This window comes from Phyllobates terribilis, unplaced genomic scaffold (assembly GCF_046119375.1).
Source record: "Phyllobates terribilis strain yellow unplaced genomic scaffold, ASM4611937v1 Scaffold_49__1_contigs__length_9717188, whole genome shotgun sequence".
In the NCBI taxonomy this organism is placed as follows: domain Eukaryota; kingdom Metazoa; phylum Chordata; class Amphibia; order Anura; family Dendrobatidae; genus Phyllobates; species Phyllobates terribilis.
In genome coordinates, this window is record NW_027362809.1 from 5,552,554 (window position 1) to 5,577,455 (window position 24,902).

Genomic DNA, 24,902 nt, shown 5'->3' on the forward strand with positions numbered 1-24,902 from the left:
CTAACCTATTCCTGGGCTAGTAGGAGGAAACCACAATATTGTGGGATGATCATAAGTGGTGGCATCCATATATTGGGGTATGGGATAGATATATTGACAACATTTTTATCATCTGGTCAAGGACAAGTGAACAATTTATTGAATTTGTCAGGGAACTCAATATACATAGATACAGTTTAATTGTTACCAGTTGCCTTTCCTGGATGTACCAATCAAGAATGTACGGGATGGGAGCCGGCGCTGTGGAGTCGGTAAGCCAAACCTTCGACTCCTACTCCTAAATTTCCATGACACCGACTCCCTCATACATGGCTTATTTTAAGTGCTAAATTTACAGTAGGACACATTTTTCTCAGCTAAAAGTTTAGACCAGGGGTCTCAAACACGTGGCCCGTGGGCCGCATGAGGCCCCTCCAGCTGCTTCATGCGGCCCGCAGGCACATAGACCCCTTGATGATCGCGGCCCGGTCCAGGAGCCGCCGACATCAGCGGTGTAGTGCAATGTATTGCCGTGCAGAGACGAGCTCTCTGCACAGCAATATCAATGGCAGCCGCCGGCCTATCGGAGGCCAGCAGCTGATATCTGCGTCCCAGCGCAGCAGTTTATGAGCTGGACCTGAGGGTGCTGTGGGATCTACTCCCACAATAACTTTCAGAAAGGGTTGGTCAATTAGGGACCGTTTAGTGCATAGTTTCTAAAAAAAACCTGCACCAAAGGGGACATGGCTGGATAGAAGAATCTGTGGTTTCTTTAGATGTGTAGAAAGTTGTACATGTAATTGGATGAGACCATGTAAATCTTTCTCGAGTTCCTCTACAGGTGAAACCTTTTTCCAGAGGGATTATTCCAACTGTAAAACCTCAGGACTTGTATATGTGGCCACATCACCTGCCTAGATTATATATGCACGACCAAGAGGCAGTCTAGGAGGAGTGTAGGGTGGCATTTGGGCGAAATTACGCCATGGTCGGGACACCCCATTAGTGAGACACATGAACAGTGCACATTGAGGTGAAACAAGAGACATCTCCTTTTGTATCATTGAGGTGGTTAAACCCAATGTGAGAGGGGGTGATCTCAATTGATGTATCCTCAAAAAGGAAAGCGAGTGGATTTCCAGACTGGATTCACTAGCCCCTACGGGACTTAATGAGCAGATTTCCTATGCCTGTTTTGTATGAATACAGCCCAATCTGGATTACATTTTTGGATTTTATACTCTACCCATTTCTACTCAGTTCCCTGTGAATGAGGTTCACATATTGTTTTACTTCATCAAGATATCTGAGCTTCTATATCAGAATTATTTCTTATCAGTTATATCCCACTTATACTATTTAGTAACTAACAAGTGTGGTGTTCCTTGTGTATCTCTAATTATGCAATAGTGGTTAAATTTGACAATTTAGGAATATACTGTGGGCCATCATCCCATATCTTATGAAGTGATAAAGTAGATCTACATGCCTATTGCATGATGGGAGGATGTGCAATACTTGTTTTTAGTCTCCCATGACGCTGATCTCAGAGAGAGGATTTTTCTGTTGGTGGAATGCAATCCAATACCATATGTGCTCCGGCGTGGAACGCAGACATCTGGGCATGCGCATTTGTGGACAATGATCCTAGATGTGCTCTGTCGTGGAATGATAACTATGGGCACGCGCAGTCACAGGTACGAGTGGCGCGGAGGCAATCAGTTTATCTGGCGTTTCAGCGAAAAGCACGTCACTTCCGGACATGCACACTAGGTGATGGACATTATCGAACTTCTTGCTCATGAGGAGTAGCGTAGGCGCAGTACAGTATAACCTGTGACAATTCACCTCTAGGAATGGGAATGGGTCTCCTAGTCTGGGGTTTTGGATGAAGTGGGATATTTAAACATGGACATCTGGCTATTAGGCACACTATGCTGAACATCATGAATTATCATCCCTGTATCAAGCCTCCTAATGAACCTGTTGGGGAAACGCTTTGAGGCGGATTATAGAAACATTCTCTGAGTTCCATACCCTTTCCTTTATACATATTGTAGGGGTTTTACTCACTTGGGCACAACGGGAGGAAAACAGGAGGCATGTTCATGTGAGTTTATTGCTTCATAAACCCAGAAGCCAAACAGAAAAGCAAATAGCCTTTAGATCAGGCAGACAAAGTAAATGTCTTTAGCAGGTCTCTGCTCAGCCAGGCTTGTGTGGCACACAAGCTGGGGTAGCGTCCAGTGTCCTGGCTTGGTCTGAAGACAAACATACACAGGAGGCTGTCTACCTCCAAACACACAGACCATGTGCCAAACAACAGCCTTCATTTTATAGGCTGTTAACCACACCCAGAGGTGAGGTATGTGGGTAGCAGGACCTGCCCATTCTCTCCCAGCCACCCGTAACCCGGCTCCCAGGTGCACCAAACAATCATCTTAGTGCTGTGTGCCTTAGAGAAACACTCCGGGTTACATCACAGAGACCAGCCATCTCTGTGACACATACCTCCCATCTACTACTCTACCATTAGCCACCTTACATATCTACCCCCTCTGCCTAATGCCGTGGGGCTTGGCACCTTCTACTGCCAGACAGGGGATTCTCGAGAGGGCATGGGCAGTACCATGTAGCTTCCATGCTCTATGTTCTACATGGAAGTAGAAGTCCTGTAGGGCTAAAAACTAGAGGTTGACCCCTCATCCATCCGATTGGGGCATAGTCGGATACTAATCTAAATTTTCGACCTAACAGATAGTACCGTAAAGTGTCCACTGCCGACTTTATGGCCAAGCATTCCTTCTCTATAACCGAATTATTTTTCTCGCAGCAGGACAGCTTTTTACTCAGGTAGAGGACAGGGTACTCCACCCCATGTATCTCCTGGGAAAGGACTGCTCTGAAGCATCTGTCTGGAGTATAAACTCTTTCTTGAAGTCCGGGGCAACCAGCACCGGTTGCCTACACAGAGCCAGTTTCATCTCTTGAAAGCCCGTCTCCTCCTCTGCAGTCCACTTGGCCATGGCTGATTTTGTCCCTTTAAGGAGGTCAGTCAGGGGTGCGGCCTTCATGGTGAAGTTTGGGATGAATTTCCTGTAGTATCCCACGATTCCCAGGAAGGCTCTGACTTGCTTTTTTCGACAGTGGTCTATGCCAATTTTGGATTGCTTCTACTTTAGTAATTTGGGGTTTTATCTTGCCTCTACGCACTACATATCCAAGGTGCTTGGCTTCTTCTTTCTCCATGCCACATTTCTTCTGGTTTATTGAAAACCCCACCTTCCTCAGAGCATCAAACACAGTCTGGAATTTTTCCAGATGACTCTCCCTGTCTGGACTGAAGATAATAATATCGTCCAGGTATGTTGCGCCATATTTCTTATGGGATGCAAGGATGCGATCCATGGCTCTCTGGAAGGTTGCAGGGGCCCTCTGCAGTCCCAACGGCATCCGGACATACTCGAAGCATCCGTCAAGCGTAGAAAACACAGTCTTCTCTTTTGCTACCTGTGCCTTAGGGATCTGCCAATATTGGTCTGGTAGCGCACCCCTCCTTGGTGCCCCTGTGTTTCCCTTCTAATATTGTTCTTCTACCAGCTGGAGTTACATTATCGCCATCTGGATATTTTTTTAAAAAAAATCTAAATAAAAGACATTTGTTTTTACCATTGGAGTCTGTGGAGCTGGATCATCGTTTTTTCTATTACCTGTCTACTGAGTGCAAGCAGCAGCTCTGATTACGGAGACACCCAGCTGGTTCATGGAGGTGAGCTGTTTTTTTTTATTTTCCCTTTCCATCTGCCAATATCCCTTTGTCAGATCCAAGGTGGTTATGTGCCTTGCTGGCCCAAGCCTCTCGATCAGGTGATCGACACGTGGCATGGGATATGCGTCAAATTTGGAGACCTCCGATAGTCGTTTCAGAATCTCCACTCACCATCAGGATTTGGGACCAAGACGATCGGGCTCTTCAATGACACCGAGCTTCAGCATACAAGCTACCTCTTTGTAGATCAACTCTCGTCGGGCCTCAGGTATCTGATAGGGCTTAAAGTTTACCCGCACATGAGGCTCCGTCAGAAACTCGTGTTCTAAGACACTTGTGCATCCTGGCAATTCCGAGAACAGATCCCTTTTCTTCTGCATCAACCCCCGACACTGCTGTTTCTGGGCCTTCGTTAGCTTTTCTGCAATTGCGACTCTTCCAACGTCACCTTCTGGCTTGCCCAGCAAGCAAGGAGCTTTCACAGCCTCTCTGTCTTGCCACGGCTTGATGAGGTTGACGTGATGAACCTTGTAGTTCACTTCACCCACTTTTTCCACCACCTCATACAGCCCTTACCACTTGGCCAAGAACTTACTTTCCACTGTAGGAATTAGCACGAGGACTCAGCCTCCCGGATTGAATTGCCTCACTCTGACTAACTGGTTGTAGACTCTGGCATGAGCTTCTTGTGCCTGCAGGAGATGTTCTTTTACAATGGGCATCACCTTCGCAATCCTCTCCTGCATCAGAGCAACGTGCTCAATGACGCTCATGTGGGGCGTGACCTCGGCTTCCCAGGTTTCCTTTGTGACATCCAGGAGACTCCGCGAATGTCGGCCATACAGGAGTTCAAATGGCGAGAACCCCGTAGAGGTCTGTGAAACCTCTCGGTTAGTGAACAACAGATACGGTAGGAGACAGTCCCAGTCTCTACCATCCCTCGCTATGGCCTTCCTCAGCATACTCTTCAGATTCTTGTTAAACCTTTTGACTAGGCCAGCTGTCTGAGGATGGTATACTGAAGTCCTCAGTTGGGAGACTTGAAGGGCTTTGCATAACTCCCTCATCACCTTACTCAGAGGGAGTTCCCTGGTCGGTGAGTATCTCCCTTTGGTAAGCCTGTTCGTGAAAAAACGTGGACCAACTCACGGGCTATACTCTTTGCGGAGGAGTTTCTCAGTGGAATCGCTTCAGGATAGCGTGTGGCATAGTCCAGGATAATCAATATATATTGATGCCCACGAGCAGATTCAACCAGGGGACCGACCAAGTCCATAGCAATTCTTTCAAACGGCACTTCAATAATGGGCAATGGCACGAGGGGACTTCGAAAGTGAGAGGTGGGGGCGGTTAACTGGCACGTATGGCAAGACCTGCAATGCTTTAAATATTTCCTGGTGACATCCAGGCCAATAGAACCTTTGCAAGATCCGTTCCTGCATTTTTTTTCCACTCCCAGATGTCCCCCAAAGACATGTGAATGGGCCATGTCCAACACTTTCCGTCTAAACGGGCCCGACACTATTAACTGCTCCACACGCTGCTCCCTCACTTTCTTGACCCGGTACAACAACTCACCACTCATCATAAAATGGGGAAACCTTGTGTTAGCCTCGGCTCCTGTGCAACCCCATTTAGAACAGTGACATTATTAAAGGCTTCCTTCAGAGTTAGGCAGACCCAAAACTCTCGCTGGTCACCCCTAACTCTGGAATGGCAGACACAGGGGGCACTACCTCCTCATCCCTCACAAGGACACAAAAGGGAAACCTGTCTGACTCTGGGTGTGGTGATACCTCATTAGGGTTAACTGTTTTCTTATCTGATCCAGCAAACCCAGAACCCTTCCCCCACAGATCCCAAAACAAACAAAAGTCCCAGCCTATAATAATAGGGTGCAACAAGTCCAGAATGATGCCGACCTTAGTAGTGCCATTACCTCCCGTCCGTTCATCTTCACGGGACATGCTTGTGGCCCCTCACTGGGTGGACAGTTCACACTGCAGGCCGGATAAGCATAATATGAACAACGGTGTCCTATACTGCAGTCCATCGGCTCAAGGGTCAGGGGACAACAGGCGGCTATATGGCCTGGGCCGTGGCACCTCCAGCAAACAACATCACCCGTATGGACCTTGGGCACCACCTCCCTCGTCCCTTTGGACCTTGGAAGTCCCACCACCTTTTGGGCCTCCTCCCCCTGTTGGGACCCCCAGTATGGAGTGGGCAGCCTTCCCAAGGAACTTTCAACCCCCTGGTATCTCTCGACCAGTCCGACCAGTTCATCCGCATTCCGGGGATCACCCTGGGCAACCCAAGGCTGTATGGGCCTTGGCAGGGAGTGCACAAAACGGTCCATCACCATCCACTCTACCATCTGCGCAGGCATTGAGGACTCCACTTGAAGCCACTTCTGGACCAGGTGCAACAGGTCAAATATTTGTATCTATCACAAGAGGTCAATGGTTTACAACTTCCAATTCATACAATATCCACAAAGAAACTCTAGCTACATGAGCCCTTTTTTAAAGAAGATATGAGTACAATTATTTGTTAAAATTAAATCATTTTTATTTCAATAATTAAAAGAATTTTTTTGTAAAAAACAGGTACCTTCAAAATTCACAAAATGAAATCTCCATTAGAGGCTTATATTATTACAGTAAGCTACCTCCTCTGATGTATCAAGAAATTCTATTCCGTTTTTATTGCACCCTTTCCCTAATAATAAGGTGCTGAAAAAGTTGAACCCCTTTATTCAAAAAAATCCAGAGACATAAAGTGCAAAAAGGTATTTTCCTCTCTGTATTGAAAGATGTATAAATATACTTGTGAGTATATAAATAAGTGAATTTTTGTTATGTTTTACATTATATCTTTCAGACAAAGTAATGACTGAAAGATAGGGAAATAAAGCCAGCAACAATTGATTTAATACCCTAAACAGGGAACTGTGCATATAGGGACAGATTCATTCAGGATTCACAGTTAACAGACACAAGGTCCTAAGGAGAGTACTTACATATTTCAGTATCCAGCCTATGGAGATGAGATTGCGGTCTACCCTGACGCCGCCGTTTCGCCTTAGGCTTCTTCAATGGGGGGCGTTAGTTTGTGTGCACAGTGTACCGTTTATGTATTCCTCCCACCAGCTGTATGTAATTAATCTGATAGACCAGAGTGATTATGGCGCATGCGTTAGTTACGTAGGTGCCCCGTAAACAAAAAGGACTTCTGGAGTCACTGCGGCTGACACGCATGCGGTGGAACGCATGAAGTGTCTCTTGCGCAGGACCGGAAGTCTGACGGGCCCATTCACGTGCGCATGCGCACTCTCTGTTGGGAATCTCCATATAGTAGTAGCGGAGCTTGGAAGGGGCGTGTCAATGTAACGGAGATCGTAAATACATTTAGACACATAGATACTCTCCTTCATTACATTCTTTTGCGTTTTCTATATAATAATTAGTTGAACCCCAATCATCCATTAGGGAATGCTTCTGATACTTGATAAGTATAAACTTCTTGATTTAAGAGATATCTAATGGGTATATGTTTTATATAGTAAAATTGATGTAAGAGTGCAAGGAATGTGTTGGAAATATGTGAAAATTTAATGTGAAAAGATTCATGAAAAAAATATAAAATATCATAGTAAGCATATATGGTGTGAAAATGTGTATAATGGGGCACACACTAATTTTGATATATATTGTGTGTCTCATATTTTAAAGGAGTGAATAAATAGCTTAAGATAATAACTAATACACTACAATTGTGTATAGTACGTGAAACATAATAATTTCCAAGGTGCACAATATAAAATTAGAAAGAAAACTATTCTTTTCCCAAAAATGCACCACAGTAATAAATTGTCCAAACCCACAAAAAAAACCACATACAGTATGATTACATCAATAATTGTCACTATATATTATTAATTTGATATATTAATATAAGGCCACAGGAAGTCCATAATTATCATTCTTCTTATCTCATTTTGTTTCTTTCTTTTTAGGGTCCTCAATTAACGCGGTCCACATCTGGCAGTCACTACCTCTCAGGATCTCCCTCCAATAGATGCAGCCCCCCAAACTCCACCAACCATCCTGATGTCCATATGTCCATCCTGTGTACTATACACAATTGTAGTGTATTAGTTATCTTAAGCTATTTATTCACTCCTTTAAAATATGAGACACAATATATATCAAAATTAGTATGTGCCCCATTATACACATTTTCACACCATATTTGCTTACTATGATATTTTATATTTTTTTCATGAATCTTTTCACATTAAATTTTCACATATTTCCAACACATTCCTTGCACTCTTACATCAATTTTACTATATAAAACATATACCCATTAGATATCTCTTAAATCAAGAAGTTTATACTTCAAGTATCAGAAGCATTCCCTAATGGATGATTGGGGTTCAACTAATTATTATATAGAAAACGCAAAAGAATGTAATGAAGGCGAGTATCTATATGCCTAAATGTATTTACGATCTCCGTTACATTGACACGCCCCTTCCAAGCTCCGCTACTACTATATGGAGATTCCCAACAGAGAGTGCGCATGCGCACGTGAACGGGCCTGTCGGACTTCCGGTCCTGCGCAAGAGACACTTCATGCGTTCCACCGCATGCGTGTCAGCCGCAGTGACTCCGGAAGTCCTTTTTGTTTACAGGGCACCTACGTAACTAACGCATGCGCCATAATCACTCTGGTCTATAAGATTAATTACATACAGCTGGTGGGAGGAATACATAAACGGTACACCGTGCACACAAACTAACGCCCCCCATTGAAGAAGCCTAAGGCGAAACGGCGGCGTCGGGGTAGACCGCAATCTCATCTCCATAGGCTGGATACTGAAATATGTAAGTACTCTCCTTAGGACCTTGTGTCTGTTAACTGTGAATCCTGAATGAATCTGTCCCTATATGCACAGTTCCCTGTTTAGGGTATTAAATCAATTGGTGCTGGCTTTATTTCCCTATCTTTCAGTCATTACTTTGTCTCAAAGATATAATGTAAAACATAACAAAAATTCACTCATTTATATACTCACAAGTATATTTATATTTATACATCTTTCAATACAGAGAGGAAAATACCTTTTTGCACTTTATGTCTCTGGATTTTTTTGAATAAAGGGGTTCAACTTTTTCAACACCTTATTATTAGGGAAAGGGTGCAATAAAGACGGAATATAATTTCTTGATACGTCAGAGGAGGTAGCTTACTGTAATAATATAAGCCTCTAATGGACATTTGATTTTGTGAATTTTGAAGGTACCTGTTTTTTACAAAAGAATTCTTTTAATTATTGAAATAAAAATGATTTAATTTTAACAAATAATTGTACTCATATCTTCCTTAAAACCGGGCTCATGTAGCTTGAGTTTGTTTGTGGATAAGGTCAAATATTTGGTAGCGAGGTGGTTTGTTCCGGTGATACGAACCCGCTGTTCCCTGATAGTCATTGTCACCCCCAAGCGCGCGAGAATCTCAGTTTTTAGCTTGCCATACTCTTTGGCATCCTGCAAAGCTAAATCATAGTACACCTTTTGGGCGTACTATGCAAAGCTAAATAGGACGTACTATGCAAAGCTAAATAGGGCGTCCTGCAAAGCAAAATCTTAGTACGCCTACTAGACGTACTTCTGGGGCTCTCCCGTCAAGTATTGCGCCAGTACCTCTGTCCACTGCTCTTGCGAAAATTCCTCCCTCTCGGCGACCCTTTCAAACACCGTCAGGAAGGCCTCAACGTCAACCCCCGGGGTCATTTTCTGCAAAGCCCGTCTTACCGCCTTCTGGACATGGGAGTCATCAGTCGGGCCTGGGGTTGGAGCACTCATCCTTCCCTGGATGGCGGTTGCGAGAAGCTGCATCTGCTGCCATTGTTCCTGCAGGTGCTGCTGGATCTGCTGTAACAGCCTGTTGGCGATGCTTGCTGGCTTGCGACAGACTTCACCCAGGGCATGCAGTCCATCCTGTAGCAGTCACACGTCTCTGCTGGGAACACTGCTCGCACGTCTAACACTAATTGTGGAGGTTTTACTCACTTGGGTGCGACGGAAGGAAAACAGGAGGCATGTTCCTTTAAAAGTTCTTGTGGGTTTATTGCTTCATAAACCCAGAAGCCAAACAGCAAAGCAAATAGCCTTTAGATCAGGCAAACAAAGTAAATGTCCTTAGCAGGTCTCTGCTCAGCCAGGCCTGTGTGGCACACAAGCTGGGGTAGCGTCCAGTGTCCTGGCTTGGTCTGAAGACAAACATACACAGGAGGCCTTCTCCCTCCAAACACACAGACCATGTGCCAAACAACAGCCTCCATTTTATAGGCTGTTAACCACACCCAGAGGTGAGGTATGTGGGTAGCTGGACCCACCCATTCTCTCCTAGTTACCCGTAACCCGGCTCCCAGGTGCACCAAACGATCCTCTTAGTGCTTATGTGCCCTAGAGAAACACTCCGGGTTACATCACAGAGACCAGCCATCTCTGTGACACATACCTCTCATCGACTACGCAACCATTAGCCACCTTACAGTACCTTGATACACATCTGGTTTTATGATTACCCCACGGCTGATGAAAGGGAATCTGTCACCCCCTGGAACTTATCTGACCTCTACTATGGGCATACAGGTGATAGAAATGTGAGTCTATACATACCTGTATGCCTCATATTAGAGGTCTGTTTGCTGAGAAATGGCTTTTTATTCAGTGAAGATTCTGATGCTTGCTGGCCGTGGGGTAGTCGGTGGAGTGGATTCCCTTTAATAAATACTCACTTAGCCCATTCTTCGTGCAGATACTAATAAATCCAGGACCTATGAGATTTTTACCATATGATAGTTGGATAGTTAGGGGTGTATCATCCATAGCAGCAGCCCACAGGGCCACTATGGTGCCCGTGAAAAAACACAGAATTTGAGCTTGGTTTAAGTTGGAATCCATGCAGCACATAAATGCATGTTTACTATGGCCATAAATCAGAAAAAAACTATAAGAAGAAAAATGATCATAAACCCTGCTGTAAATAAATAAATAAAAACCAAAAGTGCTTTTAACCCCTTTACCCCCGAGGGTGGTTTGCACATTGATGACCCGGCCAATTTTTACAATTCTGACCACTGTCACTTTATGAGGTAATTACTCTGGAACGCTTCAACGGATCCCGCTGATTCTGAGATTGTTTTTTCGTGACATATTGTACTTTATGATTGTGGTAAAATTTCTTTGATCTCACTTGCGTTTATTTGTGAAAAAATCGGAAATTTGGCGAAAATTTTGAAAATTTTGCAATGTAATTTTTATGCCCTTAAATCAAAGAGATGTCACGCAAAATAGTTAATAAATAACATTTCCCACATGTCTACTTTGCATCAGCTCAATTTTGGAACAAAAATTTTTTTTTAGTAGGGAGCTATAAGGGTTAAAAGTTGACCAGCGATTTCTCATTTTAACAACAAAATTTACAAAACCATTATTTTAGAGACCACATCACATTTGACGTGACTTTGAGGGGCCTTTATGACAGAAAATACCCAAAAGTGACACCATTCTAAAAGCTGCACTCCTCAAGGTGCTCAAAACCACATTCAAGAAGTTTATTAACCCTTCAGGTGCTTCACAGGAATTTTTGGAATGTGGAAGAAAAAAATTAACATTTAACTTTTTTCACAAAAATGTTACTTTAGACCCAAATTTTTTTTATTTTCGCAGGAGTAACTGGAAAAAATGGACCCCAAGATTTTTTGTGCAATTTCCACTGAGCACGCAGATACCCCATATCTGAGGAAAAAACACTGTTTGGGCGCACAGCAGGGTTTAGAAGGGAAGGAGCGCCATTTGACTCTTTGTAAAATTTGCTTGAATAATTAGCGGACGCCATGTTGCATTTGGGGAGCCCCTGATGTGCCTAAACAGTGGAAACCCCCCACAAGTGACACCATTTTGGAAACTAGACCCCTTAGGGAACTTATCTAGATGCGTGGTGTGCACCTTGAACCCCCAGGTGCTTCACAGAAGTTTATAACATTGAGCCGTAAAAATAAAATTTTCACATTTTTCCAACAAAAATGTTTTTCAGCCCCCAATTTTGCATTTTCATAAGGGTAACAGGAGAAATTGCACCATGCATTTTGTTGTGCAATTTCTCCTGAGTAAGCCGATACCCCATATGTGGGGGAAAACCACTGTTTGGACGCACGGCAGAGTTCGGAAGGGTAGGAGCACCATTTGACTTTTTGAATGTAAAATTTGCTTGAATAATAAGCGCATGTGCCTCTGATGTGGGGGGTTTCCACTGTTTAGGCACAAGTGACACCATTTTGGAAACTAGACCCCTTAGGGTACTTATCTAGATGTGTGGTGAGCACCCTGAACCCCCAGGTGCTTCACAGAAGTTTATAACATTGAACCGTAAAAATAAAATTTTCAAATTTTTTCAACAAAAATGTTTTTCAGCCCCTTTTATTGGTTTATTTTTTTTTTTTCATAAGATTATTTATTTATGGGTACAATATATATATTTTTTTATTTTTTTTTTAAATATTTTTACAATTTTTTTTTTCACTTTCTGACATTTTTATTACTTGTTCACATTGTCCCACTATGGCACTTTCACTTTTTGCAGCCTGATCGCCTGCATGGCATAGAGAGCAGCAGCTCCCTATGCCATGCAGCCTATCAGCGCTTCACAGGGAGAAAGTTACTTTGGTCGTGCACTGCACATGACCAAAACAACTTCCTGCCTCCTGGTGACCCGGATGTTGTCATGATGACGTCGGGTCACCATGGCAACATCTGGGACCGGATTTGGACACCGGCAGAGAAAGTAAGTATCGCGCTTACCTCCTCTTGCCACCGGAATGCTGCAATCGATTTCGATCGCAGCATTTCGGGGGTTAATGTGTCGGGAGCGGTGCGGGACCGCTCCTTGCACATAACACCGGGTGTCAGCTGTGACAATCAGCTGACACTCGGCGGCGATCTCGCCCGCACCGCTTGTGCGCGGGCGAAATCGCCAGGGCGTATTAATGCGTATCAGGCCCATAAGGCCCAGGGCACAGATACGTACTAATATGCCCTGGGTCAGAAAGGGGTTAAATAAAATAGGGTTCTTAGCAACACTGTTTTTGATAAAAAATAGCATGAAAGCTATCCCACCATGGCAAGATGAACCCATTCGGAATAGTACTACTCTGTATAATATTAACTCCTTTAAAGCCCATGACGTACTAATACGCGTCTGTGCCCTGGGACTTAAGAGCCTGACCCGTATTAGTACGTCATCGCGATCGCGCGCGCACACAGGCTGTGCGGGCGCAATCGCCGCCGGGTGTCAGCTGATTGTCACAGCTGACACCCGGTACTATGTGCAAGGAGCAGTCCCACACCGCTCCCGGCACATTAACCCCCGCAATGCTGCGATCGAAGTCGATCGCAGCATTGCAGTGGCTAAGGGGAGGTGATAGCAATACTCACCTCATCTTCCGGCCTCCAGCGCTGTCTGCCGCGGCTTCCCGGGTGTTGCCATGACGACCCGATGTTGCCATGACAACATCCGGGTCACCAGACAGCAGGAAGATTTTTTGGTCATGCGCAGTGCATGACCAAACAATCTTCTCACTGTGCAGCACTGACTGCCTGCATGGCACAGGGATGGTGCTCCATCCCTATGCTATGCAGGCGATCAGAATAAAAAAGTGAAAGACCCAGAGTGGGACAAAGTAAAAAAACTCTCAGAAAGTGAAAAAAAAATGTAAAAATATAAAAAAAAAAATAAAAAAAATAATCCACCAAAAATAAAAATATAATGTACCAATCAATAAATATTATTATGAAAAAAAACCACCAAACAATAAAAGTACACATATTTGGTATCGCCGCGTCCGTAACGACCTGACCTATAAAACTGTCCCACTAGTTAACCCCTTCAGTGAACACGGTAAAAAAAAAAACGAAGCAAAAAGCAATGCTTTATCATCATACCGGCAAACAAAAAATGGAATAACGCGCGATCAAAAAGACGAATATAAATAAAAATGGTACAGCTGAAAACGTCATCTTGTCCCGCCAAAAACAAGCCGCCATACAGCTCCATCATCCGAAAAATCAAGAAGTTATAGCTCTCAGAATAAAGCGATGCAAAAAAATATTTTTTTCTATACAATAGCTTTTATTGTGCGCCAAAACATAGAAAAACTATATAAATGTGGTACCGCTGTAAACGTACTGACCCAAAGAATAAAGCTACCTTATCAATTTTACCACACGCGGAGTAGAATAAAAAAAAAAAAAAAAAAAAAAAACAATTCCTAAATTGTTGGTTTTTGTTTATTCTGCCTCCCAAAAGCTGGAATAGAAAGCGATCAAAAAATGTCACGTGCCTGAAAATGGCACCAATAAAAACGTCAACTCATCCCGCAAAAAAGAAGCCGTCACATGACTCTGTCGGCCAAAATATGGAAAAATTATAGCTCTCAAAATATGGCGATGCAAAAACTAGATTTTACAAAATATGTGTCTTTTAGTGTGTGACAGCTGTCAATCATAAAAACCCGATATCATTCTGGTTTCTCTGTAGTCGCACCGACCCGAAGAATAAGGTCGTCTAATCACTTATACCGCACTAGGAATGACGTAAAAAATAAACGCTAGGGCTGAGGTTGGGGTTAGGGTTGTGCTAATGTTAGGGTTGGTGTTAGGGTTGTTGTTTTTTTCAAAAGTAAAAAAAAACAAAACGATGACTATCTGGCAACTAGTGTTGAACGCAAGTGCTCGCTACTTGAGTTTGCATTGAGTATCGCGGGTGCTCGAGTCTCCGCCCCATATGCTTCGCGGCCAAAAAAAACCTCGCGGGGATTGCCTGCCGTTCACGAGCGATCCCCGCATGTTTTTTTTGGGGTGTCTAATAACCGTGAAACATGCGGGCGGGGACTCGAGCATTTCGCTTGAGCACCCGTGATACATGGTGCATACCTGAATACCCGATGCAAACTGAAGTAGCGAGCACTTGCGCTCAAGACTAATGACAACTTATTCAATATGATGACCTAATGTCATCAAATTCTGTGTCGTACCTCTGTGTTCACAATGTTCACTATACCCCTTGAGAAAATCCTTGAGGGGTGTAGTTTCCAAAATGGGGTCGCTTGTGGGGGGATTTAACTATTTAGGCACATCAGGGGCTCTCCAAACGCGACATGGCGTCCGCTCTCGATTCCAGCCGATTTTGCGTTCAAAAAGTCACTCAGTGCTCCTTCCCTTCTGAACTCTGTCGTGCGCCCAAACACTGTATTTTCCCCACATATGGGGTATTTGCGTACTCAGGAGAAATTACGCAAAAGTTTTTGGGGTCCATTTTCTCCTCTAACCCTTGTGAAAATAAAAAATTTGGGGCTAAAACATCATTTTTGTGGAAAAAGTTAGATTTTTTACTTTCACGGCTCCATGTTATAAACTTCTGTAAGGGACGTGGGGGTTCAAGGTGCTCACCACACATCTAGATAAGTTCCCTGAGGGGTCTAGTTTCCAAAATGGTGTCACTTGTGGGGGGTTTCTACTGTTTAGGCACATCAGGGGCTCCACAAATGCAACATGGCATCCGCTAATTATTCAAGCAAATTTTATATTCAAAAAATCAAATGGCGCTCCTTCCCTTCCGAACCCTGCCATGCGCCAAAACAGTGGTTTTCCCGCACATATGGGGTATCTACTTACTCAGGAGAAATTACATAACAAATTTTGGGGTCCATTTTTTCCTGTTAACCCTGCGGAAAAAAAAAAATTGGGTCTAAAGTAACATTTTTGTGAAAAAAGTTAAATGTTAATTTTTTTCTTCCACATTCCAAAAATTCCTGTGAAGCACCTGAAGGGTTAATAAAGTTCTTGAATGTGCTTTTGAGCACCTTGAGGGGTGCAGTTTTTTTGAATGGTGTCACTTTTGGGTATTTTCTGTCATAAAGACCCCTCAAAGTCACGTCAAATGTGATGTGGTCTCTAAAAAAATGGTTTTGTGAATTTTGTTGGAAAAATGAGAAATCGCTGGTCAACTTTTAACCCTTATAGCTCCCCAATAAAAAAAAATGTTGGTTCCAAAATTGTGCTGATGTAAAGTAGACATGTGGGAAATGTTATTTATTAACTATTTTGTGTGACATATCTCTCTGATTTAAGGGCATGGAAATTCAAATTTTGAAAATTGCAAAATTTTCAAAATTTTTGCCAAATTTCCATTTTTTTCACAAATAAACGCAAGTGATATCGAAGAAATTTTACCACAATCATGAAGTACAATATGTCACGAAAAAACAGTCTCAGAATCAGGGGGATCCGTTGAAGCGTTCCAGAGTAATTACCTCATAAAGTGACAGTGGTCAGAATTGTGAAAATTGGCCTGGTTATTTACGTGCAAACCACCTTGGGTTGTAAAGGGGTTAAAAACCTTACCGTGTATCAAAGCCTCAAACTTCTGTGTGTGAATCAGACATGAGATCTAATGTGATAGAAGTTTACAGTCCGGGGAAGACTGGAAACATTCATGTAGACGGCCGTTGGAGATGTAGTCGGTGAGAAATCTGGCTAAATATGTTTCTAGAGCCGTAGTAGAAGATGAAGATGTCGTCCTCATCATGAAGTAGTTATTTCCATGTCATGTGTAATGGATATCTCCTGCAGTATTACTAATGCCGATTCCAGTGTCGGTAAATGAGACGAGAATTAGCAATAAGGAAGATGAGTCTATGAGAAACGTATTCAGCTGCAGACTCCAAGGAAGAAACTGCTTGTTGTCTGTGGCCTAAAATATATAGGTTTTATTACTAGATGTAAAGCAGAAAACTAAATACTGTAAAATAATAAATCTCCTCATATGTTTCCCCTTATTATCTCCAGTAATTGTATTATTACACAGGATTTTTATGATGTGACATCTGCTCATCATCTTCTCATTCAGGTCTCTACAATATCAGATCCTCTCAGTGAAGATCTTCTATTTAAGAGAATTTTCCTTATGGACCCATCAAAGATGGATATGGATAGAGACAAGATGGCGGAGAGGATATTACACCTCACCCTAGAGATCCTCTTCCGGCTTACTGGAGAGGTGAGAGATTCTGATGACGTCCCATTACATCATTCTTATCTATGGGAATAACAGATGGACAGAACTGGAGAGGTGAGGACTCTGGAAATGTCTGTAGTGAGATTTATTTATATGTATTTCCATAACCAGGATTACATATTAGTGAAGAAGACCTCTAGTGAGTGCTGTCAGGTCCATGTGTCTGAGGGATGGGAAAGACCCCTGAGCCCAATCACAGGGCCCCCATCTCACCTCTTCATACATGAGGACATCAATGACCAGAAGATCGTAGAACTCACCTACAAAATGATTGAGCTGCTGACTGGAGAGGTGACGCTGCTGGGAATGCTGGGACATTATACAGTATGAAAGGATCAGGGGGATGACTGTATCATTGTATGTGTCAGGTTCCTATAAGATGTCAGGATGTCGCTGTCTATTTCTCCTTGGAGGAGTGGGAGTATTTAGAAGGACACAAAGATTTGTACAAAGACGTCATGATGGAGGTTCCCCATCCCCTCATATCACCAGGTAATAGACAGGACTAACCACACACGGCCTATAATTATCTGTATGTAAAGAATGAATTGAGTCCCTGTATGTGTTTCCCCCAGATCTATCCAGTAAGAGAACAACACCAGAGAGATGTCCCCTTCCTCTTCTTCCACTGGACTGTAAACAAGAAGATCCCAATGTTCCTCAGGATCATCAGGTAGATGGAGAGAAGGTGTCATGAGATCTCCCCTATAATGTATAAATGACTGTGAAGGTCTTGTGTGAGAACTGTGGAGATGGATTAGAGCTGATCATAGATGTGACTTCTCATCTGTCTGTGACTTTTATAATATTTGTTTCAGGGTGAAGATCTGCCCCATATTAATACTACAGAGACATATGTGAGAGGTGATGAGCGGTGTAAAGAAGAGATTCCTACATATGACTACGGAGGTGAGTAGTAATAGCCACTAAGTGCTGAGAAGTGACAGATTCTTCTCTGTCACCGGCTGTGGCTGCTTTATCGGTGATGTAGTCCGGCTGTATCAGTCGTGTGATCACCATTTTACCGCTAGACCACAACATTCTCCTCCATCCGAAAATGTTCAAATTACTTTGTGAATTGGGAAAGCCCTTTTCTAGAGAACTTACAACCTGAAGGATCCACCTACTCCCTGGGATTAGATGACCCTGACCGTTACCTTCCAAGATCGGTAAAATGCAAAGCCAAATGACAGCGTACGTAGAATGTGCTGCCAAGTGAGAAAATCACTTGAAGAAAAATTATAATGGGCCTCTGAGAGAAAGCGAAGGGTAATGATGCTGTTGGCTTCCTAGATCTGTGATATCTTATTGGATGAATCTACCTTCTCTGCCTTCTGTGTTGCTGAATATGCTCATATGGTCCCTACAAGACCAGGTCCAGTCTTTCTGGCCAAACGTCACTTTTATGATCAACAACATTAAATGTGCAGTGAGGGACAAGTGTGAATTTCTGTACAATAACAACAGAGTTTCCCTTTATCCTGAATTTTAAATATTTTTTAAAACCAACTAACTTCATACAGGATCGTGATAAACCATACAGAAAACTTTACACCTGTGCCATGATATATCTCTAAGCTGTGCACGGCTGATGGCTGTAATATACATTTATTCACGCCTGCAGGAGATGTGGTGGCTCCAGCCCTGGTTTCATGGATTCACTCCACGTCATAAATTCCATTATGTTTTCAATCCTAAGGAATTCAGATTACTGCACAATCTCTCCTGAAATGGGGGCGCTAATACTTTCTCTACTCTTCTGGTCAGGACTCATAGTAGCTCCAATGGTCCACCATAAATGAGTGCAACTCCCATTTAGTCTTGATGCTCTCCTCTCATACATAAGTTCTTATTGCTGATGTAGCATATTTTTTTTATTCTGTCTATTTGTTTTGTGTGATTATCCTGCCTCACTTATGTGAGTCTGCAACTCCCTGGTAGTCTTTAAAAGAAGGTCTCCATTGTCTCTTCCAAATGCCCGAGGTCTAACTTTACAGGCTGTTCTGTGGTGTTAGATGGGAAGAAGAATAATCAGGTAGCCGGGTCAGAACCAGGAGGGCAGAGAACATACAAAATCAGAAGACACAGGAGTAGTCATTAAACAGGCCGGGGTCACAACAGAAACAAATACACAAGCCGGGAGCTGAGCACAGAGGACTGAACCAGAGGAGAACAAGGCTGTATCTGGCAGCTTCCGGCAATATGCTTCCAGCTTTAGTAGGGTGTGGTGCTTTCCAAATGGCTGAATCAGAGAGCAGACTACTTCAGATGGACAGCACACAACCCATACTGCCAGACTGGATCGTACTATAGGTCCCAGGCACCCTGACCAGAGTCTGTACCGCCCACAGCTTCTGGTTCCGACATCTCCTCCATTACCATCGCCGCCTGCTCAATGAATAAGGCGGCTCCTGGTGAGAGAAGCAGACGTTGCAGGAGCAGATCCCTAAGGAGATGGGACACACCATTTGCAGAAGCCTTAATATGACAAAATGTCAGAAAACCAGAGCAGTAGAAATCCCCATAAGGGGACTCCATTTTGGAAATTGTAACCCTCAGTGAATTAATCTATAGGAGCAGTGACTACTTTGACTCCACATTCTCTTACTGTAAATTAGCACACAGTGGATGTTGGAGAGTGAAAATTGCTCATTTGCCATTTTATTGCCCAACATATAGTGCCCAGATTGTGCTCCAGGAGACACACACCGTAAATTAAGTGGGATCTCCTCACTATACAACCCCTGGCAAAAATTATGGAATCACCGGGCTCGGAGGATGTTCATTCAGTTGTTTAATGTTTTTTGAAAAAAAGCAGATCACAGACATGGCACAAAACTAAAGTCATTTCAAATGGCAACTTTAGAGCTTTAAGATACACTAAAAGAAATCAAGATTAAAAAGTGGTACTCAGTAAGGGTAATTTTTTTCAGACCAAGCAGAGGGAAAAAATTCTGGAATCACTCAATTCTGAGGAAAAAATTCTGGAATCATGAAAAACAAACACACAAAAAAAGCACTCCAATACATCGCTAGTATTTTGTTGCACCACCTCTGGCTTTAATAACAGCTTGCAGTCTCTTAGGCATGGACTTAATGAGTGACAAACAGTACTCTTCATCAATCTGGCTCCAACTTTCTCTGATTGCTGTTGCCAGATCAGCTTTGCAGGTTGGAGCCTTGTCATGGACCATTTTCTTCAACTTCCACCAAAGATTTTCAATTGGATTGAGATCCGGACTATTTGCAGGCCATGACATTGACCTTATGTGTCTTCTTTCAAGGAATGTTTTCACAGTTTTTGCTCTATGGCAGGATGCATTATCATCTTGCAAAATGATGTCATCATCCCCAAACATCCTTTCAATTGATGAGATAAGAAAAGTGTCCAAAATATCAATGTAAACTTGAGCATTTATTGAAGCTGTAATGACAGCCATCTCCCCAGTGCCTTTACCTGACATGCAGCCCCATATCATCAATGACAAACAACAACCTTGCACAGGCACCTCCATTTTGGAGGAGGTGCCTTATATAGGGGAAGTCCTCCGGGACTCTTTAGGACTGCGCGCGAGGCCCCTTTAAGAGGGATGGAGCGTGCGCGCCCTAAGCACAGTGCCCAGGAAGCTGCGCGCACCAGCAGCAGCAGGGGAGCAGGAGGACTCCGGATCGGGACCGCGGCGGTAAGGGGGTGCTACAATCACCTTGCCCAATGCAGATTCGTGATTCATCACTGAATATGACTGTCATCCAGTCATCTACAGTCCACGATTGCTTTTCCTTACCCCATTGTAACCTTGTTTTTTTCTGTTTAGGTGTTAATGATGGCTTATGTTTAGCTTTTCTGTATGTAAATCCCATTTCCTTTAGGCAGTTTCTTACAGTTCGGTCACAGACATTGACTCCAGTTTCCTCCCATTCGTTCCTCATTTGTTTTGTTGTGCATTTCCTGTTTTGGAGACATATTGCTCTAAGTTTCCGGTCTTGACTCTTTGATGTCTTCCTTGGTCTACCAGTATGTTTGCCTTAACAACCTTCCCATGTTGTTTGTATTTGGTCCAGATTTTAGACACAGCTGACTGTGAGCAACCAACATCTTTTGCAACATTGCGTGATGATTTAACTTCTTTTAAGAGTTTGATAATCCTCTCCTTTATTTTAATTGACATCTCTCGTGTTGGAGCCATGATTCATGTCAGTCCACTTGGTGCAACAGCTCTCCAAGGTGTGATCACTCCTTTTTAGATGCAAACTAACGAGCAGATCTAATTTGATGCGGGTGTTAGTTTTGGAAATGAAAATTGACGGTGTGATTCCATAATTTTTTCCTCAGAATTGAGTGATTCCATAATTTTTTCCCTCTGCTTGGTCTGAAAAAAATTACCCTTACTGAGTACCACATTTTTAATCTTGATTTCTTTTAGTGTTTCTTAAAGCCCTAAAGTTGCCATTTGAAATGACTTTAGTTTTGTGCCATGTCTGTGATCTGCTTTTTTTCAACAACATTAAACAACTGAATGAACATCCTCCGAGCCCGGTGATTCCATAATTTTTGCCAGGGGTTGTAGTAATGCCAAATACATGGATGCTAAATGTGGTTTGGGCACACTGCAAGGCTCAGAAGTGAGAGGGAGATTTGACTTTGGGAGGGTGGATATTACTGTATTAGTTTATGGAAGCCATGTTGCTTTTCAAAAGCCTTTGAGCCACTAATAATGTGGAAACCTCTGTTTTTCCACTGACAGATGATGGACCTGAGTGGGGGCTTGTTTTTTTGTGAGATGAGTAGAAGTTTTTATTGATATTATTTTCCCCTACATAACATTGTTTGGTGACTTTTTATTCCATATTTGGGAGGCAGAATGAACAAACAGTTGAACACCACGCTCTACTGGTTCATCCTATGAGGTTTTATTAGACTGTGACCTGTCATTGTCTTGGTGAATAGTTCAGTTTTTTACATACTGTAGCTTGCAATTTTTACAGACAGTTTAAGTAGAAATGCTCAAAAATATAAAACTCAAGGATATTTTATTCAAAAGTAATAATTGGTTTTATTCTTAGCAGATGACTGTACCAGGAAATCAGAGGGACAGCTGACATCTTCAGTTTTTAAATCAGATGATCTTGAGATCCCACAGGATACAATTGAAATGAATGCCATTACTGCAGATATACCATTATCCCTTCACAGCAAAGATCTGTCATCTGATCCTTTGAAACAGGTCCTGTCTTCTGATTCATTACCGACTACTAAGGAAAATCAAAGTCACAAAATAAGCATTAAAAAGCGAACTGCTCCTAAAGCAAAGAAGCCATTTTCACATTCAGAATATGGAAATAGTTTTCCCCTTGAAAAATCTTTTCTTAAAGATCAAAAAATCCACACAGAAGAGAATAGATTTTCTTTTTCCAAGTGTAGGAAAAGTCTTAACCAGAAATCAGATCTTGTTAGTCACCAGAGAACTCATACAGTGGAGAAGCCATTTTCATGTTCAGAATGTGGAAAATGTTTTAACCGGAAAGCGCATCTTGATAGCCACCAGAGAACCCACACAGGGGAGAAGCCTTTTTCCTGTTCAGAATGTGGGAAACGTTTTAAACAGAAATCAGATCTTGCTATTCACCAGAGAACGCACACAGGGGAGAAGCCTTTTTCTTGTTCAGAATGTGGGAAATGTTTTAACCGGAAATCAGTTTTTGTTAGTCACCAGAGAACCCACACAGGGGAGAAGCCTTTTTCCTGTTCAGAATGTGGGAAACGTTTTAAACAGAAATCAGATCTTGCTATTCACCAGAGAACGCACACAGGGGAGAAGCCTTTTTCTTGTTCAGAATGTGGGAAATATTTTAACCATAAATGGAATCTTATGATACACCAAAGAACTCACACAGGGGAGAAGCCTTTTTCCTGTTCAGAATGTGGGAAATATTTTAACCATAAATGGAATCTTATGATACACCAAAGAACTCACACAGGGGAGAAGCCGTATTCATGTTCAGAATGTGGGAAATGTTTTAACCAGAAATCAGATTTGGTTAAGCACCAGAGAACCCACACAGGGACGAAGCCTTTTTCCTGTTCAGAATGTGGGAAATATTTTAACCATAAATGGAATCTTATGATACACCAAAGAAGTCACACAGGGGAGAAGCCTTTTTCCTGTTCAGAATGTGGGAAATGTTTTAACCAGAAATCAGATTTGGTTAAGCACCAGAGAACTCACACAGGGGAGAAGCCTTTTTCATGTTCAGAATGTGCAAAATGTTTTAACCAGAAATCAGATTTGGTTACGCACCAGAGAAACCACACAGGGGAGAAGCCTTTTTCCTGTTCAGAATGTGGGAAATATTTTAACCATAAATGGAATCTTATGATACACCAAAGAACTCACACAGGGGAGAAGCCGTATTCATGTTCAGAATGTGGGAAATGTTTTAGCCAGAAATCAGATTTGGTTAAGCACAAGAGAACTCACACAGGGGAGAAGCCTTTTTCCTGTTCAGAATGTGGAAACTGTTTTGTGAAGAGATCCTCTCTTCTTAGTCACCAGAGCAGTCACGCAGGAGAGAAGCCTTTTTCATGTTCTTAATGTGGGAAATGTTTTACACTATAATCAACTCTTAATAAACATCAGCTTAATAAACATCAGAGTGTCACCATTCCTCCGCTCAGAGTGTCTTGGACGCTGTGACTGATACCTCAGTCGTTCATTCTGGTGCGGGGTGTGCTCAGCTGTCGGTGCTTTGATGGACAGCTCAGCTGTCCAATCTGAGTTTGAGAGGTGCTGAGCTTCCTTCAGGTGTTCACTTTTCCTGGTGATTACCCATTTACTTAGCTGAGCTCTATTTCTCAGACCTCTGCCAGACTTACCATCTGCTCAGTGGTTTGTCTTGTATTTCAATGCTCTGATTGTTTATCCTTTGCTGTCTGACCTTGGACGTAGTTCTGACAATTTCTTTGTCTAGCCTATTTGCTCTGATCCGCTATCTTCCTGGTATTCTGACCTCAGATCATGACTTGACTTCACCTTTGTCTTTTCACTTTAGTTTTCTATGTGCTTTCTTGGTATTTGACCTTAGAATGTTTGACTACCGTGCCTCACTGCCTGTCCATGAGTGACATTACTTCTGGCCGATACTTTTTTTCTCCCACCAATGGATCCAGTTCGTACACTCTGTGATCACTTGGAAAATTTGACCCAGATGGTCCAGGAACTGGCACAAACCGATAGTATGTGGAAAGGAAAGAAAAGTTGAAAATCTGTGCTGCTAGTAGATAACAGTAAATCCAGTTCCACACTAGAATAATATGCTTTTTTTTTATTGTCTAAGCATTTTGAAGAAGCATACTAGCGACTCATGACAAATAAACATATGCCAAGTGACAGAACGCAGCCATATACAGTATATACACAGGTGAATTTGAAAAAATGTGTAGCCAAAAAAGAACACATGATATGTGAAAGTTCATCTTGGACAGTTTAACATTGTAAATAATTTAAGAAGAAATGATAAAAGATTTCAAAATATATAATTACATATTGTTTATAAGATGAATGAAATTGAGAAAATAATAATAAAATGCACGTTTGTGGTGATAAGTTTCATCCAAAAATAAATATAGCATGATGTAAAAATATCAGTAAGTAGGTCGGACTAGAAGTCACAGAATCAAAGTATCAAAATCGGTGTGAGTGTTGTGATGTTGGCGTGCCACGGAGAAGAGTGAATGAACCAGAGGATTAAAAAAGAAGGGGGGTTGGGATAGAGCCTATTGATGGGTGAGCATTAAAATGCTTGGGTGCTCATTGCTCGGATCGAGCAAATCATAATGCTCGGGCACTCGACCCGAGCAACGAGCCCAATATGTCAATGGGAAACTCGAGTATTTTTTAGGCGGTCCCCCCTCCCCCAGAGGTCTGGAGGGGGCCTAAAAATTGGCCAAATCGATGGGAACAGTGCTCAAATGATATGGGAACAGCATGGGCAAGACCCCTGGAAG

General features: G+C 42.7%; 1 protein-coding gene across 1 annotated transcript; it reads left to right on the plus strand.

Moving 5' to 3' along the window:
- Positions 1-218: 218 nt before the first annotated feature.
- On the plus strand, positions 219-24,567 carry LOC141191677 (uncharacterized). Its single transcript, XM_073661621.1, has 7 exons — positions 219-251; positions 16,730-16,879; positions 17,009-17,188; positions 17,266-17,389; positions 17,473-17,570; positions 17,716-17,806; positions 21,965-24,567. Exons 1-7 carry the CDS (start codon positions 219-221, stop codon positions 23,488-23,490), a joined length of 2,202 nt encoding a protein of 733 aa, XP_073517722.1. The 3' UTR covers positions 23,491-24,567.
- Positions 24,568-24,902: the final 335 nt, after the last annotated feature.

What these genes read in the sequence shown, in the direction of transcription:
- LOC141191677 (XM_073661621.1), top strand. Translation starts at nt 219, where the DNA reads ATGTACGGGATGGGAGCCGGCGCTGTGGAGTCG. An exon ending in TTGAGCTGCTGACTGGAGAG is followed by an intron (nt 17,189 to 17,265) that starts GTGACGCTGCTG and finishes TGTATGTGTCAG; the next exon opens with GTTCCTATAAGATGTCAGGA. An exon ending in CCATCCCCTCATATCACCAG is followed by an intron (nt 17,390 to 17,472) that starts GTAATAGACAGG and finishes TGTTTCCCCCAG; the next exon opens with ATCTATCCAGTAAGAGAACA.